General features: G+C 44.0%; 1 protein-coding gene across 1 annotated transcript; it reads left to right on the top strand.

Moving 5' to 3' along the window:
- The first annotated feature begins 531 nt into the window (after positions 1-531).
- On the top strand, positions 532-7,356 carry LOC109315381 (aquaporin-12-like). The gene is given in 3 exon segments (XM_019543054.1): positions 532-1,240; positions 3,233-3,349; positions 7,166-7,356. Coding segments are annotated over 3 exon segments (915 nt in total). The 5' UTR covers positions 532-633.
- Positions 7,357-18,758: the final 11,402 nt, after the last annotated feature.

Here is an 18,758-nt window from a genome sequence, read left to right as displayed (position 1 = left end):
GAGATGTCCAGGTTCAGCCCTTCATCATGCCTAGTATCTTGCTATTGAACAACCCCAGTAAGCAGATCTATGCACTGCTGGTAGGGGTGCAGTGCACATGAAAGCAAATCAGTTGAAGGATATCCCCACACATGCACAGATATGAACCTTGGCATTAGGAGTGGGGGTTCCCCAAGACTGTTGCTTTTAGCTTCTGAGCCTACTTGTTGGAATCAAAGTTGCCAGTTGGTTCAGCAAAAGGGTAAGCAGAGTCCAGGCAGTATGTGGTGGTGCTTTCCACTGAAGAAGGGGAGAGGTTGCTGTGTTTCACCTGAGGCTCTGGTGTCTTGCATCTTCTGATCAAGTGGGAAAGCCCTTGGGTAAGTAGGCTGCTGGTGTGAGGAAGGAAGAACAGATTAATATTTCCTGCAGCTGATGCTGTAGAGGCTCTTTCTATCAGCTGTCTTGGGAAAATGCAGCTGTGCAAAGCCATCCGCCCACCCCCAGGCTTTTGGACTCGATGCCTATTGGGTTGTGCCACGTTCACTTCTGAGTGTGTTTATAAAGAAGAGTCATTAAAGGTTAACCTGCTCTTCTCAGTCAAGGCAGCTCCTTCTGCTAAATCCATCTCTCTTGCACACAGAGGGGTCTGCTATGGCTGGCCTGAATGTTTCCTTTGCCTTCTTTGTCTCAATAGTGGCCATTTGTGAGGTGGTCAGACAGATTTCCAAGAGATTTATACCTCTTGGAGTGTATCGCTGTCTTGCCAAAGAACTGGCCAGCTCATTACAGTTGTGCGCTTGCTGCCTTGAACTGAGGATGCTGGTGGAGCTTGGTCCATGGGGTGGTGGATTTGGCCCTGATGTGACCCTAACCCTCCTCTTCCTTCTCTTCTTGGTTCATGGTTTCTCTTTTGGTGGGGCTTCTGCAAATCCCATGGTCTGTCTCCAAGAATTCCTGATCATGGAGTCTTCCTTCGTGGCTACTACTGTGAAAATTTTGGCCCAGTTTGCAGGCATGGAGGCAGGTAGGATTTTCACCAAGCTGTTCTGGTCCTGGGAGCTGACGGAGTTGCACCTCATCCAGAATCTGATGGCTTTTGATTGCAGTTCCTCCATCCAGACCTCTTTGTCCCAAGGCATCTATGTGGAAGGCGGGTGCTCTTTCTTTTTCCACCTTGTGGCACTCAAGTTCCAGCACAGCCGTGTGCTGTACAGAGTCCCCGTTGTGGCCCTGTTGGTGACTGTTTTGGCTTACACAGGTGAGTGTCTTCCTAGATTATTCCATAACACTTATGTATAGACTAGATTGGAAACAGCCTCATTTAGCTGCAGTGATGAGGCACCTGATCATCTCAAGAGCCTTGAGTTTAACTATGTTTAGCTGAACAGCTAAGTTTGCTTCATTATTGGTCTTTTTGGCTAGTTTGCTCACATGGCAACATTACCACCAAGTTAGCCACAATTAAATGTTTTTATTCAAGAGTGCCTTAGCTGGGCTGTTCTATGTGAAAACTGGCATTGCTGAAACCCCAGAAATCTCCATGGAAGGCACTGTCCAGTATACATATGAGGAGCTCCCTGCAGTCTAGAAGAACAGAGTGCAACCCTTAATAAAATGTGTATTGATCTATTGTCATATTCTTCTATAACACCTAACTCCTGTAGTCTCTGAGCATCCTGGCACTGCCACTTTGAGGTGGGTCAGTACTAATTACGTCCATTTTAGAGAGAGAGGACTAAGGCACAAAACTTAAGTGACTTGTCCAAGATCCCACAGGAAATCTAGGCTGCAGCAGAGAATTGAATCTGGGGCCTTTTGTCTTAACATGGGACACTCCACTCCCTCTGAGCTTTGCAGCTTTTCAAGGAGAACCCCAGCCCACAGCAAGAAGGGTTCAATTAGTGAACAGTGGGAGCTGTTGGAGGAAGCCAAGCTAAGGTGAAGTTCACTTCATTTTTTGCCTACTCAAAAAATGAGAGCTACTAGTAACAACCAGCTAAGGTTTTAAAGAAAACCCCAGCCACCATAGGATTTCCACGTCAGGGTCTCACTGGCCCTCAGTTATGGTATGGACAAGCAGCTGGGAAGCCAAAACAAATTTTCTACCAAACTTTAAGGTGGACTTGATGTTATAATGATGATTTCTCCCCTATAATTTATTCATTTGCATATTCATTCAGATAGGAATGTCTTGAAAGCCAGGAAATTCAAATTTAAGCTTGCACTCAAAACAACAAGCCTTGGAAAGCACAACCACCCTCAGTTAGGACCTCTTCCTTTTCCTTCCTCCTCTCCCTCCAGACAAGCTAATCATTGCATTGCCATCACCTTGCATTCAAGACTGGCAGTCAGATTCCTGAATGCTGTATGTCTCCAGGAAATCTGGCATCCAGGACTTTGGAGATGCATCCATTTTTAAAACCAGGAGGGACTGCTGCAGTCTGACCATCTGGCCTCTGCCAGACCTCTCATCTGACTCCTCAACTCCCTTGGTACAGGCTGGAGGATTCCAGCATAGTCAGCTCTTCTGTGGGGGAAGAGTGCACCTTGTTAGAGACAGCACATGAGGGGCATCTACTATGTCCCTAGGGAAAGCTGTTCCAGCTGCTCTGAAAAAAAGGCAGCTCCTTATTTCTAACCTGACTTCATCTAGGTTCAGCTGCCAGGCGCTGGTATTTCTTATGCCATTCCTTGCTTGGTTAGGAAGCGGTCTTCTGGCAAAACTCTCCTCCCCATTTACACACTTGTGTATCAAGTCGCCCCTTCCCAGTCTGATCTGTTTAGGCCAATTACATTGTACATACTCCATATGGGAACAAATAAAACACGCCCCACTAATACAAACACATGGTGTGTCCTCACTTTCCATTGCAAACGGCTCACGTTCTGCACTTCATCTCACAGTAAAACACATGGATGTGGTTTAAGGCGTCTGCTGCTGCTAGGGTTCTCGAGTGGCCTGCTTTGCTGGTGGTATAGCCCCGTCTACCTTTGAGGCTGGGAGGCAGCTTGCATCTGCTTGACATGGAAGTTATGTGGGGAGGTAGGACTGTGGGGTGGAGTTGGGTTGACCTAATTCTACCTCTGCAGAATGCTTTCAGAAAGGTCATTGAATGGGAGGCAAGAAGAAGTGCTTCCTTTCCAAGCCTACATGGAAACAGGACTTCCCTGACCCTACCTGCTGCTGAATGTCTTCTATTGTATGTTTTTAATCAACCTAAATGCAACTCTTTGTTCTGTTCTTCCACAGCTGGGCTTTCCACAGGAGCCTTTTACAACCCTGCCCTTGCCACAGCTGTTACCTTTCACTGCTCTGGGAACAACTTGCAGGAGTACATCCAGGTTTACTGGCTTGGGCCCCTCACAGGTGAGTGAAGATGGTGTAGGGACAGGAGCTATGGCTGCCTGGCTCTACTGGGGCACAGACTAGAGTACTGGCCTCCAAAGTGGGGTGCGCGCACCCCAGGGGGGTGGGCAAGACGATCCATTGGGGTGCAGGAAGAAAATATTAGAACTTCTGTTTATATTTATTTTTTATCAAAAAAATAAGAAAGAAATTAAGCTTTACTAATATTTAATATACGGATTGACACTGGCAGCCTCACTTGGTCCATATGCCAGACAGTCATGTGTCACGTACGGTACGTGAGGTATCCTGAGGGAAGAGTGGGAGTTCTACAATGCGGAGGGGTTGACAGTGGTGCCCTCACTCGTTTGTTCGCTTTCAGCACATTGTGACATATTGCAGTTTGTGTGCCCAGTTAAGTGGATTTACAGATTATATTATCTAGTTTTAACTAACCTAACCCTCACAAAATGGACAAGTGGCTTAAACAGATTCCTGCGAAGAAACTGCGGATTGAAGATAACACTAATAATGTGAGCACAAGCAAACAAGAAGAAAATGGCAGAGCTGACACTTCTCCTACTCCTAGTATGAGCTCTTCGTCAGCCACATTACGAGGTAAAAACAATGATGATCTAATCAGATCTGACAAGAAGTTGGCCAAAAAAATTCAAAATTATCAAGAAGACTATTTGAAATATGGACTTACATCCACTATTGTTAACGATGAACCTCACCCTAAGTGTATGTTGTGCCTTGAGATATTAGCTAATGATAGTATGAAGTCATCACGATTAGCAAGACATTTAAAAACTAAGCATCCAGAACACGAAGACAAACCGCTACAGTTTTTTTCAGTGATGTTTAAAGTCATGCGATATTCAATCCAGTACTTTACAAAATGTCACTAAACTTAATGATGAATGTTTAGAAGCCTCTTTTGAGGTTTCTTACTTAATAGCAAAAGACAAAAAGCATTGGGGAAACACTTGTTCTTCCTGCCGCAGTAAAAATGACTGAATGCACAGAAAACAATATGGTGACAAACTAAAATGCATTCCTTTGTCAGCAAATACTGTTGGAAGATGCATAGAAAACATCGCTGAAGATTTGAAGAAACAAGTATTAGAACAAATTACGCAGTGTGGGAGGTTTGCTATACAGTTGGATGAAAGTACAGATGTTTCTAACATGTCTCAGGTTATGGTATTTGCTAGATTCTGTTTCAATAATGAAATACAAAGAACCACTTTTTTGTGAGCCACTAAAGGAAAGATGTACCGGAGAAGATATATTCTCAACAGTAAATAACTTCTTTAATAAAAATAATGTTTTATGGAAAAACTGTGTAAGTGATGGAGCAGCTGCTTTGACTGAAATAAAAAAAAAAAAAGGATTCTGGGTTATGGTTACAGAGGGAGCACCACACATGAAATTCATTCACTGCATCATGCATAGGCAAGCTATTGCAGCAAAGAAGTTGGAGCCAGAAGAGCACAAAGTGCTACAGGATGTCAATGATGTTGTACAAAAGCGGTTCGTTTCCTGGGAGGCGTGGAGAGATTACAGACACAAACATCAGCCAGCACAAAAGGATGTATTTGTTTGCAAACAAGGTCAGAGTGGGGCATTGATGCCCAAATCAGCTTCTGACAAACTAATTGTGTTTGCAAGCGGAATTTATCTTCTCTCTCTTGAGCGCGTGTGCAGACACCGGAACTCTTACAGCTACTTCTGTTTCATACAAGCATACATGTAGTTACATTATTACATACATCGCATGTATAGTATAATTAGCTACTTAAGTATGCGGGGCGGAGAGATGAATATGCAACAGTTTATTAAGCATGCCCAGAAACTACAACAGTTCGTCAAAAGTTTATACCCCAAGGCCACAGTCAATTGAATTCCAGCTTCTGTAATCAGCATGAGAGAGACTAAGGCGGGTGAGGGGGAGAAAGGAGCCTTGGGCAGTATTTCTTTCTTATCAGGTGTAAGATGCAAGCTGCGCATTTCTAACAATATTCCATTTCTAACAATGATGTGGTTAATTTTATAAAAACAAGACCTTTAAATAGTAGAATCTTTACAGTACTTTGTAATGAGATGGGGAGTGACCATGAAAATCTTTTGTACCACACAGAGCTTTGCTGGTTATCTCGTGGCAAAAGAGCCTAAAAGAGTTGTCGAACTTGAAGATGAGTTATGCATTTTTCTTTTACAAAAAGACAAGTGTTCCAAATTTGCTGACCTTTTCTGTGATGACAAGTGGCTGTCAGTAGTATGCTACCTAGCAGATATTTTAGAAAAAATAAACACACTTAATCTGTCCCTTCAAGGTAAAGGTGACATTTTAACAATGTGTGAGAAAGTAACTGCTTTTCAAAAGAAACTTGTGCTATGGAGAGAGCGTTTTGAAAACGGATGTTTGGAAATGTTTCCATTGTTATGTGATTTTGTTGCTGAAAATGAAGCAAGTGTGTCACCTATAAAAACTCTCACATCTGCACACTTAAACTTGGAAACAGAATTTTCTAACCTGTTTAAAAATCTTCCAAAAGAAAAGTTTCAGTGGGTTTTGAACCCATTTGTTAGAAATATAAAAATGCAACACCTTCCAATTAGTTTGCAAGAATAACTGATTGACATCAGGGAAGATGGAACTTTACTAGCCAAATTTCAACAAAAACCTTTGCATAATTGATGGATGGGATTGAAAAAATGAGTATCATGATTTAGTAATTGCAGCCAATGATGCACTTCTTCCATTTGGATCTGTGCATCTTTGTGAGGTTTCTTTTTCAGCTATGACAGCCATTAAAACGAAGTATTATAATAAACTGAACTTAGAACCAGACCTTCAAATCGCTGTATCACAAAGTGTTAAACCAAGATTTTCAAAAATAATGAAGCATATTTTATAAAGCATAAAAATAATAATGTGTTAGTGAGAGCAAAAAGGGTTTTTGTACAGTTAATAAATAAAATAAAGATGAAATAAACACTATTTTAAAAATATTTTTATTTTATCTCATCCTTCTTTAATTTCTATTTTTTGTGTATGTTTTATAATGTACATAACATATTAGTACAGTAGTACATGTATATAATTTATAAATAAAGTTGACCCAGGGGAACTGCTATCTCCTTGCAGTAAGAGGCAAATCTTTTAAGTTTTTATTGGTTGTAGAGCCTGGCTGTTCTTGTTATTGGCAAGCTCGATGGCAGAAGCTCATGGTCTTTCCCAGCTCTTCTCCATATCAACTTGGCCATAACTTTGCCATATCCCCAGTAGTCTACAGAAGTGCTGCCTATCAGACCCAGCTGAGGGGGGACTTTTTTGCTGGGCAAGGAGCAAAAAAGACTAAATAGTTGGGAGAGGTGACAGGGTTAGAAATGAGGTAGTGATTACTGCTCTGCATTGTCATCAGTGGGCATTGCCTATTGACTCAGGAAGGCTGTGTTACATCTGTTGCGTTCTGTTTGCAGTCTGCAGGTTAAAGAACCAGGAAGAGCACCAAATAGCACTGTTAAAAGGAAATCGATACTATTTGACCATTCAGGTACAAACTGCACCGATTCAATGTGCTGGGGTGCATCTCTGTTAAAGCCATGTTCTAGCTCAACTGCGCACTGTTGGCTGGGGCTTCTGATAGTTTTGGCCACCTTCTTTTATTTCCCTCATTTGGGCAGTGCTATGACATTTGGATGCGGGCTGCCATCAGGCCCCAGGAGGAGAAGTACTAGGTGGAGTATGTCAGATGTTGGGAGTGGGAGGAAGAAATGGTTGAAATAGAGGTTAAAAGTTAGCTGCTTAATCCTCCCTGTTGTTTTCAGGGATGCTTATAGCCGTGCTCCTGTTCCAGGGGAACATCCCAAGGCTCTTCCAGAAAAATCTGCTTTACAACCAGAGAAGCAAATACAAGACCCCCAAGGTGAAGGCAGTATCTGTGCCTGCAGCTGTGGTCAAACGGATAGGAAAAAGCAGCCAAGAGGAGCGGCAGTGAGCACGCCTAAGAGTTGAGTGACTGAGGTTATCTTTGCTGCCCCTGCCCATCTTCTGCCCCGCCTACAGGTTGGGGAGAGGGCACCTCAGAAAATGTGGCCACATGCTAGTAATTTCCTAGAAGCGGTCCTTGGTGGCTTAGTTGTGCTAGCTGGGAGGGAATGTGCAATAGGACATGCTGCCATCCAAGACACAGGCCTTGGCCTCTTGGACGTGGACAGCAGCAGTGTCTTGGGCACAGGTCCAGAGTACCGCGCTCCATGAACAGAGCATTCCTTCTCCTCCATGCAGGTCCTCAGCTGCCAAATGCCTTGTTCTTGCTCCAGCCTGTGTGGACCAGCTGGTCTCCCTCATGTGGGCTCTGAGCCGGTGCCAACCTGCTCTTCCCTCCACTCCCTTCAGTGCACACAGGCCTCCCCGCTCCTTGCCCTGTTCCTTAAGAGGGCTAGTCTTGGCTGCTGGTGCCAGTCATCTCAGCACTGCCCACATGTGATGGCTCAGACTGCACACACTGCTAATACCAGAAGCTTTAATGTTGGACTGGAAAGAAGAAAAAAAAATGGAGGGGGAAACTATTCAGTGGTAGAGGCTGAGGGATCCCCTGGACCTCATTTATCCTAGCAATGCCTCACAAAAAGATCCTTCCCTCTCAGCCCAAGTGACAGTTTGGGGGCTGTTTACTGACCCAACCACCTCTGCTTGACCTGATGGAGCTGAAAAATAATCAGGCAAGATGAAATGGAATTAAGAAAACTACCACACTCTGTCTTCTCCAGCAAACAGATATCTCAGTGGCTTCCAAAGGAGGGAACCCACCCTGACGTTTGAGAGGATGCTCACAGCCCTCAGCACCACGAAACTCCCACGTCAGCCTGGATTGCTGGATAGCACTGGGCACTGTATAATGATGTGGGACCTACTGTCTTGTGCCCATTGCTTTTCTGTTCCTTTCTCCTGTTGTCTTTGGCAAGAATCTCTGCCCAGGTAATGGTTACTTGCAAAACATATTAAACCCCAAGATGAGATTTTTCAGAGGACTGTAAGGTATACACCAGTTTTAATCAAAGATGTGCCTAACTCCCCCAGTTTGCTTTAAACACCAATCCCCCCCAACTAGCTGGTAAGTACGGAATGTCTCAAGTGCCATTGAGATGATTGAGAACATCAATAAAGTTAATTCACAATGTGAAATAATGGACAGTGAAATGATGACACTGATCAGGAACTAGTCAGGTAAGGATCAGATAAACATTTAAAATGACTTCACAGAAAATTAATTTATTTGCTAACACAGGGCAGGAGAACTCCTCAAAGAAAGAATTCAAAGATTCATAGACTTCAAAAGTAGGAGGAGCAACTATGATAATCTATGTCATGCAAGAGGTCACATTAGGCCATAGAATTTCACCCAGTTTCTTATCAAGCTCAATAATTTGGTGTTGAACCAGAAGAGATGTCTTTCTAATAGACAGTCGAGCTTGATTAAAAGGTTCCACGTATGGATGACTCTGCCACTTTCCTTAGTGTTTGCAGTGGCTTGTGACTCCCTCTGTCAAAAATTGGCGCAGTAGAATGACCATCATGAACTATGTAATAGTTGCATATTTTTCTAAAGTGAAAATTCTGATTTTTATCAACTCTTGTTGTAAGTTGCTAATATCTATAGGAATCGAGTCCAAAACTGCCCTCTTGGAAGCAAACATTTCACATTGTATAGCTGCTCATAAATAAGCTTGTATTTTTCTCTATTTTAGGGATAAATGGATTTACTCATTGGCCTGTGGTCATTCCTCCTTTGACATTGTGTCAAAGAAAAACAAAAATCCAATCTTTGCTTATATATCTTGGTATGTATTGGCAGCAGTTGGTCACTTGAGAAGACAGGGTGATGTTATCATTTCTTGTAACCAGATTGCCACATTCGATGTATTAATGAATCACAGTTTGCAGTAAAACAGACTGTACCACAATATCCATGGCTTCTTTGTGTCTGAGCCACACTGGATTTGACAAGTTGTAAGACTAGTTCTTCTCTGTTGATTTCCCTTCTAACAAGAGATACTGAAAAAACACTTGGCTCCACTGAGCCTCAAATGTAGCCGGATGTTGAGGTACATATGAGATATGTGACCCACAAAACATGTCTGCAGCAGCCTCTGTGCTGTGCCCAGGAGCCCTGTGGCAAAGCTGCTCCTTGTAGGTTGTCGACTTAAATGGTATTTAAAGATTTGCTTTTTGCAAATTGGCTTATAGGTATTGATATGTGTATTTAGAATGATTCAAGATGGGCAGCAGGGGTTAATTGATTTCTAAAGAGCTTGGGTCTTGCATACAAAGTGTCTCGCAGCCCTGGAGGCAGACAGACTGCCTAACACAGCAAAGGCCAATTGATGGACACATAGCCTGAGAATTAAGGGGGCATGCCATAATACGAGATCACAGCCTTCAAGGCAGACAGGTTATCTAACACAAGGACGCGTAGTCCAGAAAACAGTCTGGGAACTGGGAACATATACCATACTGTCCCATAACACAAGATAAAGTGACACTAGCAACAAGGCCCCAGAGCAGAGAGACCTGAGTCCCGGTTTCGGAGGAACAGACCAAATTAGGTGAAGGCCTGGAAAGACCAAATTACTATGTGTGCATATGATAAGCTATGTGGATGTGTGACCACAGAGACAACCATCCAGCAATAGCCATGTATTGAAGTCATTAGGAGGGAAGGAGAATACAAAAGCAGAGACATGAGAGTAACAAAGGGTTGCTCCCTATCCCTCCTCCTTATCCTCTGCCTGGGTCCCTCCTCATCCCCCAGGAAGGGTCCCTGAGGCCACCATGGACAGAGAACATACCACCAGCCTGTCTCATCCATCCCCCTGGAGTGGGGGATGTGGGCCTTGGCATCTCACCTCCAGGCTGCTGACATCTGACACCAAAGAGAAAGCCTCAGAGCCTCTGATGACAGCCCTAGGATTTGGTACATATATAGAATTGCTTGATTGTTTATATTGCTTCTTTTCTGTTACCACTGTGTATCAATAAATTTGCCTATTATTGAATAGAAAGGTTGTGCTTGGTCTGAGGATGGAATAAGCCCCTGGATCCTAAATCCAGAATGGACACAGGCCACATCTCAAAAAGGAAGCAATGCAGCTGCCTTGGGGGCACTCAGGTGCTTGCTAATGAGATCATCTAGGATGGAGAGCCTGGGAGTGGCACTGAACATATGCTTAGCATTGCAGAAATGTAACTTCCTGGCCTCATTTTGGGAGTTAGTGGTTGCACAGTGGGAGTGCGTGGATGAGGTGAGGCATGGAAGTGGCATAGTCGCTGTGGGAAGGGGGTGTATAGCAGACTGCCAAATCAGACATCTTTGCAACACTGAGTTTGAGGTATGGGTGTTGATGTAATTAGGGCTAATATGGACAGTCTTGTGTGCATGTGACTGATGCTATCTGGCACATTTTAAAATCACTGAGTTAAAAACAGGCCCTCTTCCCCTCCTACAGGTGAACAAGGGGTCTGTTGTGCCAACAAACAGCTAGTCACACTTGGAAATGAAGTAACTTGTATCCCTTTTAAAACATTCCAGTTCTTGGATTCTGCGTATGTCAGTATTCAGGTGCCTTTCACTGAATATAAATGTATTACCATGGGCTTAATTCTGAGATGTTAATTGTTCCAGACTGCACCTAGCTACACGTTACTTCAGCAGAACTGAGAGTGAACTGAAATCAGAATTTCATGAGCGCTTGTGATATTTTCATGAATTGTTTTTCTTCCCAAATTGGAGGGAGAGAGGGAGGGGTTGAAGGATTAGTTTCTCATTGAATGAAAATTCTATTTAGAAGTGTTGAAATATTTCATTCATTGATTGAAACAATATTTTTGGCTGTTGTGAATAAAACTATTTCAATCCCATGAGTTCAACGCTGACTTAGATTTCCCAGTGGTGTTCTTCAAGGGGTTGCTGCCTTGTTACCTTCTTGTCTGCCAGGCTCCCGGGCCAGAACATATCTCCATATTGTACAGTTATTATGCGAGTCCCATAGTGTACCACAGAACTCAGTCTGTGGGCAGATCACAGTGTTGTATGGGTGTTGTCAGCTTACCAAAGGGCCCAGCCCATGCAAGAGAGTGAAGGCATGAAACATCCGAACTGCAGCTTCTGCAACTTAATGCAATACTATTGGCAAATGCCACTTAACATTGAACAGCCATGAAATAAACTGTTTTATTTATATTTTCCCAAGGAAAATTGAAAAAAAATTAGCAAAATCAAAATATTTTTGTAGAAGAGTTAGATTTTTGCAGAAACTACATTTTATTGGAAAATTCCTAACCAGAATTACCTTCACATACATTGTTAAAACATGTGATTTAACTTGGACAGGATGCACATAGCTTTCCAGACACAATTCAAAGGAGTTGGTTTTGACCTATAAAGCCTTAAACAGCCTGGACCATCTTTTCTCTTATGCTCCATCTTAATCCCTAAAGTCAGCCAAGAGTTACCTCTTGCAAATACCCTCTGTTGGCTAAGTTTGCTTGGTGAAATCAGGTGGGAGGTTGTTCTTAGTAGGCACTCCTCAGCTCTGGGTCTCTATCCCTCTTGTGGCCCACTGGGTCCTGAGCCTTGCTAAATTCTAGGAGCCTGGGCAGGCAATTAGCAAGCCAGACTAAGTTGGGATATTGTTTAGGTATCTATCTTCACCGTTATCTGATTGTATATGTTGTCTCTTATTGTAAGCTGCCCTGAGCCTTTCTTGGGAAGGGTTGCATATAAATAGTTAAGCACATGCTAAAGTGTCTTGCTGGTTTGAGGCCAGCATGCTCATCACCTGGCAGGGTTGAGCCAAAGGATAGAATGAAGCCCAATGGGAAATGTAAAAAACCAGATCAAAGGTCCTGTAACTTAGCCCCAGCTAGCACGGTATGCTACAGTACAAAGGGATCTATAAGGGGAATGCATTTCTTTGGAGGGATAGGCCTGCAGTTCATGAATGAAATCTATTGCTGAGAGGAGAAAAAAAAAGTACAGCTATCAATGACACACCTGTTGGCAGAATTTTTGGACGGTACCAATTTTTTTTTCATGCCAAGGGAAGCTCTTTAAGGGAAGAAAATCCCTAAAAACTGAGGGATTTGCCTTTCTTGGAAGCAGGATCCATGCATGCAATTGTGCCCCTACCCAATCTGAACTTTTCATCACCCCTTTTATTCCAATCTTGAACAAAATGGCACGCACAGTGTTGAATCCAAGTACAGCGTAAAAAAAAAAATCTCTTCCAGCAATGGTCTCCAGTTGTGGGCTGTAGGATTGTAGTGTTGTTTGTAAGTGGTATGAAGGCTGATGGGATACTATGATAAACCATATCTTAGTGGAAATCAGTGAAGTGCCTAGTTCAATTATGTTTCTGGTATGCAAGGACTGTGAAGCTTTATGGACTTGCCAGTGACTAGAGGACAGTGCATCAAACAAACTGATGCCCAGTGGTTATTTGGAAGGTGCCAAGACCTGTTCAAATCTGATTTCAACGTGTGCAATTTAGAGTCTATTTGGGAAAAGTACAGCAGGGAAATCCTGTTCAGGTTTTTTATCCTTGTGGAAACACAAGTCCTCTACTGGGTAGCAAGCAGGGCCCCTTTGGACAGCTTTCAAAATCTCAGTAGATTGTTTGGCTAAGCAAATCATCAGCCAAATGTTTCTGAACTACTTTTGTTTGGAAACTGAGCTGAAAGGCTTGAGGCTGGGCCTCCTCTTGAGATTTCCAGCACTTCCCCAGTTTTGGCTAAGTACTCTTTGGCCGCTTTTCTAGCAGCAGAAATGCCTCATCCCAAAACTGCCAAGCATGGGAGCAAAGCTGAGAAAATCCCATGTTCCGAAAAGCCTAAAGCAAAAAGGATCTTGGGGGTTGATCATTTTTTGTTTTATCCAGACAAATTTGCCCAGCCCCATCTGACGAAAGGAAGAGGGAGATGAGTGCAGTGCAGAAAGCTTGTTCAGTTGTTGGGTTCTCTCTCTCTTTTAATTTTTTTTAATAACTTTCTTATTTATATTTCTCTGGCAGAAAGTGTGAAATATCTATAACTTTCAACTGTGTTGCATCTGCGCATCAATGTAGAATGTTTATTGGGACAGCTTGTAGTTTGTATTTTAACCAGGTATTTTTATCTGGCATTTTCATATGTCCGTGAAGCTGTATGGTAGAGTCACTTATCCTGAGCAAACACACTTGTGCTAACTCAGTATCTAAAATCAACACCTGCCCACATGGTGAGCAAAAAGAATGCTGATTGTTTTTCAGGAACATGATTCTTCAATTTTTAAGAGGTCTTATGGAGTGATGTCATGATGTAAAAAAGTGAATCTATTTGGGGTGATAAACATGGTTTTAAAAGCATTAACAAGAAGCTGCTTTTTAAAGACCACACTGAAAAGGTTTTGCTCCTAAGTGAGATGTAATGTAGCTTGTGTGGAGCATCAGACAGGCATGAGACTTTCAAAGTTATAAATCAAGTTAAAAATGTAATAGCTTCATTTACATCTTGGAAAGTCCCCTGCCTGTCTACTGCATGGAGTTGCACTGCCAGCTATATTTATTTTCAGTCCTCTACTGAGTAGGGATACCAGTAAAATGGCAGCTGTCAGCTGGATAAGGCATCCACTGTCTATATATTACAGTGACAACTTGTTTTAACATATGCATGTAGCAAATGTCTATCTCTTGGCTTATAACCATTCACTGCCCTTTCCACAGGAGCTTGGAAAGTTGTCACAAATCAGGATATTTAAAATTTCACCGAGCACTGGCTGCTCTAAGAGATGGTATCCTCATGGTTTTATACAGATTTAATCTCTGAGGATCTGATAGAGTTAAGTGGGTACAGCCTCTAAGGTATACAGAGTCATACCAGCATGATCGTTTCTATTGGTATTACCACAGGGTGAATGTTTTCAGCTCCTAATAAATAATACATTAGCTGAATAATGGTATTGTGGGCCTGTTTGTGAATTTGGGTTGAAGTCAATACATTCAAGTTGGGGTAACTTTTTAAGAAAATGGCAAAATTTTGAACCTGCCATCTTTAAAATGAAATACTTTTGTTGTAGAAGTGTGGGAATTTTTTTTTAATTGTTTTAAACAATATTTCTACTTGTTTCAAAAGGACATTTTTTTTGTTGTTGAAGAAAGCAGTGGCGACTCGTAGGGGGCATCCCCTGAGAGCACCCCCTGTCAGGCCGCGCTCCCTGTCTAGGTGATGGGCAGGGGGCAGGCAGGAGTGCCAGTGCCACCCCAAGTGCTGGCCAGGAAGCGGAGCTGCCAGCAAAAGTGGCCGTGCCACTTCCGGAAGTGGCCATGGGACTTCCAGAAGCGGTGTGGCCGCTTTTTGGTGAGTGAGATCACCCGCGGACCCCTCCCCCACCCCCTTGATCAGTGAGATCGGCTGCTGGGCATGCCCCGGTCACTGACTGGTGTCAGGGGGCGCATGTCCCCCCTCCCCCTCCCCCGGACTCAAGGCATCAGTTGCCTATGAAAGAAAGCTGAAATAGCTGCCTGTGCCTTTGGCTGGCCGAGTGCTTGTTGGTGGGCTGTGTGTTTGGGGTGTGTGCTTGGAGAAGCCGGAAGTATTGCTGGTGGAGTTATTGCTGCCTGGGCCTGACAGAAGCCCTAATGAGGGGCCGGAGCCAGTCCAGGTCCAGCAGGGTATACAAGGGGACTTCCTGAGCAACCAAGGAGCCAGCGTACAGGGGCTGCAAACAGAGTAAGCCGTCTGCAAGCAGTTCACAGGTCAGTTTGGCCCTCCCTGCCCACCCTTTTGAGGGGAGAGCCTTTCAGTTTGATGTGAGGAAGCAGGAAACAAGGACCTTTTGGGGGCCAATGAGCAGTAAATGAGCCAGCTCCTAGGCGAGTTTGTTAAGGAAGATGTGCTTGGAAGAAGGGCCATAAGAGAGAAGCAGCAGATTAAGAGACTTGGGGAAATAGCTGGGGGATGTCACAATGCCAAAGCCACTGCCACTGCCTCTGCTTGCACCTGTGAGGTGTCTGTCCAGGCAGGACCGCTCACCATTGAGGCTTACACCCCAGTTCTGGTTTGGTGCAGTGGGGCCTGTGGCTTGCAGGTTCCTTCCAGTGACAGCCAGGCCGGGGTTGGGCACCTGCGGTGTGAGCGGTGTCTGCTGGCGGTGTGTCTCAGGGAACGGGCAAGAGAGCTACCAGAAGGAGATGGTGAGGCCCCAAAGCATCCTCTGCCATGAGGAGTTCATCGATTCGATGCTGAAGGAGACCTCTGGGACTGTGGAGGAAGAGCTGCCAGAGGCAGCACTAGAGAAGAGAGGACATGGACTCCCAGGAGGGTGGAAGCTGGAAGCTTGTGATCTCTGGCAGCAAGCAGAAATCTTTGCTTCCACCTGCAGCAATTTGTCTGGAGAACAGATATGTAGCCCTGGCAATACATAGCCCTGGCAACAGAGAGAGGAGCATGCTTCATTGGTGGAGGAAGACAGGCCAGGCCTCGCCGAGGTGGGAAGGATTAAGACAACCACTGTGGTGGTGGTTGGAAACTTCCTTCTCCAGGTACCGAGTGAGTTGGCTGATGAGATCACAGAGCCACTGGCCATCATCTTTAAAAACTCATGCCAATCGGGAGAGGCCCTGGAAGATTGAAAAAGGGCAAACATTTGTGCCCATATTTAAGGAAGGGAAAAAAGGATCCAAGGAACTAGACCAGTCAGCCATGCCCGAGTCCCTGGAAAAATCATGGAGCAGATCCTCAAGGAATCCATTTCTAGCACTTGGAGAAGAAGGTGATTAGGAACAGGCAGCATGGATTCACCAGGCGCAAGTCATACCTGACCAGCCTGATTGCCTATGATGAGATGACTGACTGTGGATATGGGGAGACCAGTGGATGTGATGATATACCTTGATTTTAGCAAGGCTTTTGATACGGTCTCCCACAACATCTTTGCAGGCGAGCAAAAGGAAGCACAGGCTGGATGAATGGACTGTAGAGTGGATAGAAAACTGGCTGAAGTATTGGGCTCAGAGGGTAGTAATCAATGGCTCATTGTGTAGTAGGCAGCCGGTATCATAGTGGAGTCCCCCAGGGGTCCGTTCTGGGACTGGTTTTGTTCAGTGTCTTCAACAACCTGAAAGATGGCTTAGAGTGCACCCTCAGCAAATGAATTCCTCAAAGGGAATTTACAAAATACTTTTACAGACAAGCTTATGAATTTAACTTCATCAACCTACTGGATACAACACAAATCATGGACTAAATATAGACATTGGATTTATGACATGTTATAACCTGCCTAACGTCTGATACACCTCTACTATTTACCAGATGTATGTCTTATCACCAGGCCTACATTCTCCTTCCCCTCCCCATGCCACTTGTCTGTCACCCATTGACTGGCTCAGTTTGCATTTTCACTGACTGGCATCCTCACAGGCATACTGGCTTCTTGGCTATTCCATCCAGGAAGAGCACAGATCAACTGCAGATCCTTCCTCAGCCTGATAAAGGGTGCTTGTACCTGAAAGCTTGTAAAGACGAATTTTCCAACTGTTTTAGTTGATCTAATAAAAGATATCAGATTTACCCAAAGAACCTGGTCTGCCTGTCTCCCTAGACCAACACAGCTACAACCTACACCCCTCAGCAAGTTTGCAGATGACACCAAACTTGGGGGAGTAGTAGATACACTGGAGGTAGGGCTAGGTTCAGAGTGACTTGGACAAATCGGAGGATTGGGCCAAAATAAATCTTCTGAGGTTCAACAAGGACAAGTGCAAAGTCCTGCATTTAGGACAAAATAAGCCTATGCTGGGGGCTGAAAAGTACCACGCTGGTGGTTCTGCAGAAAAGGACCTGGGGGTTACAGTGCACAATAAGCTTAATATGAGCCAGCAGTGTGCCCTTGTTGCAAAGGAAGCTAATGGCACACTGGGCTGCATCGGTAGGTGTGCTTCCAGTAGGTCAAGGGAAGTGATTATTCTCCTCTATTCAACACTGTTGAGGCCACATCTGGAGCACTCTGTTCAGTTTTGGGGTCCCTGCTACTGAAAGGATGTAGACAAATTGGATAGGGTCCAGATCAAGGCAACAAAAATGGTGAGGAGGCTGGGGGACATGACTTGTGGGGAAAGACTGAGGGAACTGGCTTATTTAGCTTAAAGAAGAAGAGACTGAGAGGGGATTTAATAGCAGCCTTCAAGTACCTGAAGGAAGGTTTGAAAGAGGCTGGAGCTAGACTGTTCCCAGTGGTGGTAGATGACAGAACAAGGAGCAATGGTCCCAAGTTGCAGCAATGGAAGCTTAGGTTAGATATTGGGAAGAATATTCTTACTAGGAAGTTAGGAAAGCACTGGAACAGGTTACCCAGAGAGGTTGTGGGAATCTCCATCCTTGGAGGTTTTTAAGACCCAGCTAGACAAAGCATTTGCTGGGAAGATCTAGTTGGGGATGGTCCTTCCTTGAGCAGGGGGCTAGATGATCTTCTGAGGTCCTTTTCACCCCTAATTTTCTATGCTTTCTAAAATGAGGGGGGAAAAAGAAATTTTTTTTAAAGAAATTAAAATGAACACAAAGCGGTTTGTTCTATGGCAAAGAAAATAATTTCAGGTGGGACCAAAATTATTTTTTTGGGTATTTTGCCAATAATTAAAAAAAAAAGATCTGTTTTGATTTGACCCAAAAAAACTTATCCTTTGGTATTTATTTATTTTTAGTTTGTCCAGAAAACTGAAAATTCATCATTCACTCAGATGCAATTGGTACAGGCTATTCTGATAAGACAGGGACAGGCAATTATTTCGGGGGGAGGGCTGCTTACTGAGTTTTGGCAAGCCATCAAGGGCCATATGACAAGCAGCCAGGTGCAGATAAATATTAATTTTCTAAATTTTTGGGGGCCCCATGGGTCAGATAGCATGGCCCAGAGGGCCACATCCAGCCCATGGGCCGTATTTTACTCCCCCTTGTGATAAGGCCTCTGACTTGTCCTGCACAGGTTAGATTAAGGCTCTGTGTGGTTCTTTCATGCAGATGTGTGTGTTTAATTCACACTGAGAAGGGTGCATGGGTCAGGATCACAGGTTGGCTTCAGCAGGAGCCATGGAGCCAGAAATGTATGCCAGCATTGTGTGGTTTAAACTCTGTCTGCATCCACCTGCTGTGTCTCACTTAACCAATTGAAAGCTCCTAGGAGCATAAACTATCTCTTTGTTTTGTAGTGTGTTCTGTATAGACACAGTGAGGGTCTGGTCCAGTTCTAGGCTCAGAGGTACTATGGTAATAATGAATACCAGTAGTTCATAAAATACACGAACCTAGAACCAGTGCGTTTGAAGACCTTGCCCTCTCTTACAGTCCGTGCTGTTCTGAATCACTTCCTTTTAAAACTGTATTTTA

This window comes from Crocodylus porosus, unplaced genomic scaffold (genome assembly GCF_001723895.1).
Source record: "Crocodylus porosus isolate Cpor-Errol unplaced genomic scaffold, CroPor_comp1, whole genome shotgun sequence".
Taxonomy (NCBI): Eukaryota; Metazoa; Chordata; order Crocodylia; family Crocodylidae; genus Crocodylus; species Crocodylus porosus.
This window is presented reverse-complemented; position numbering and strand designations above follow the sequence as displayed.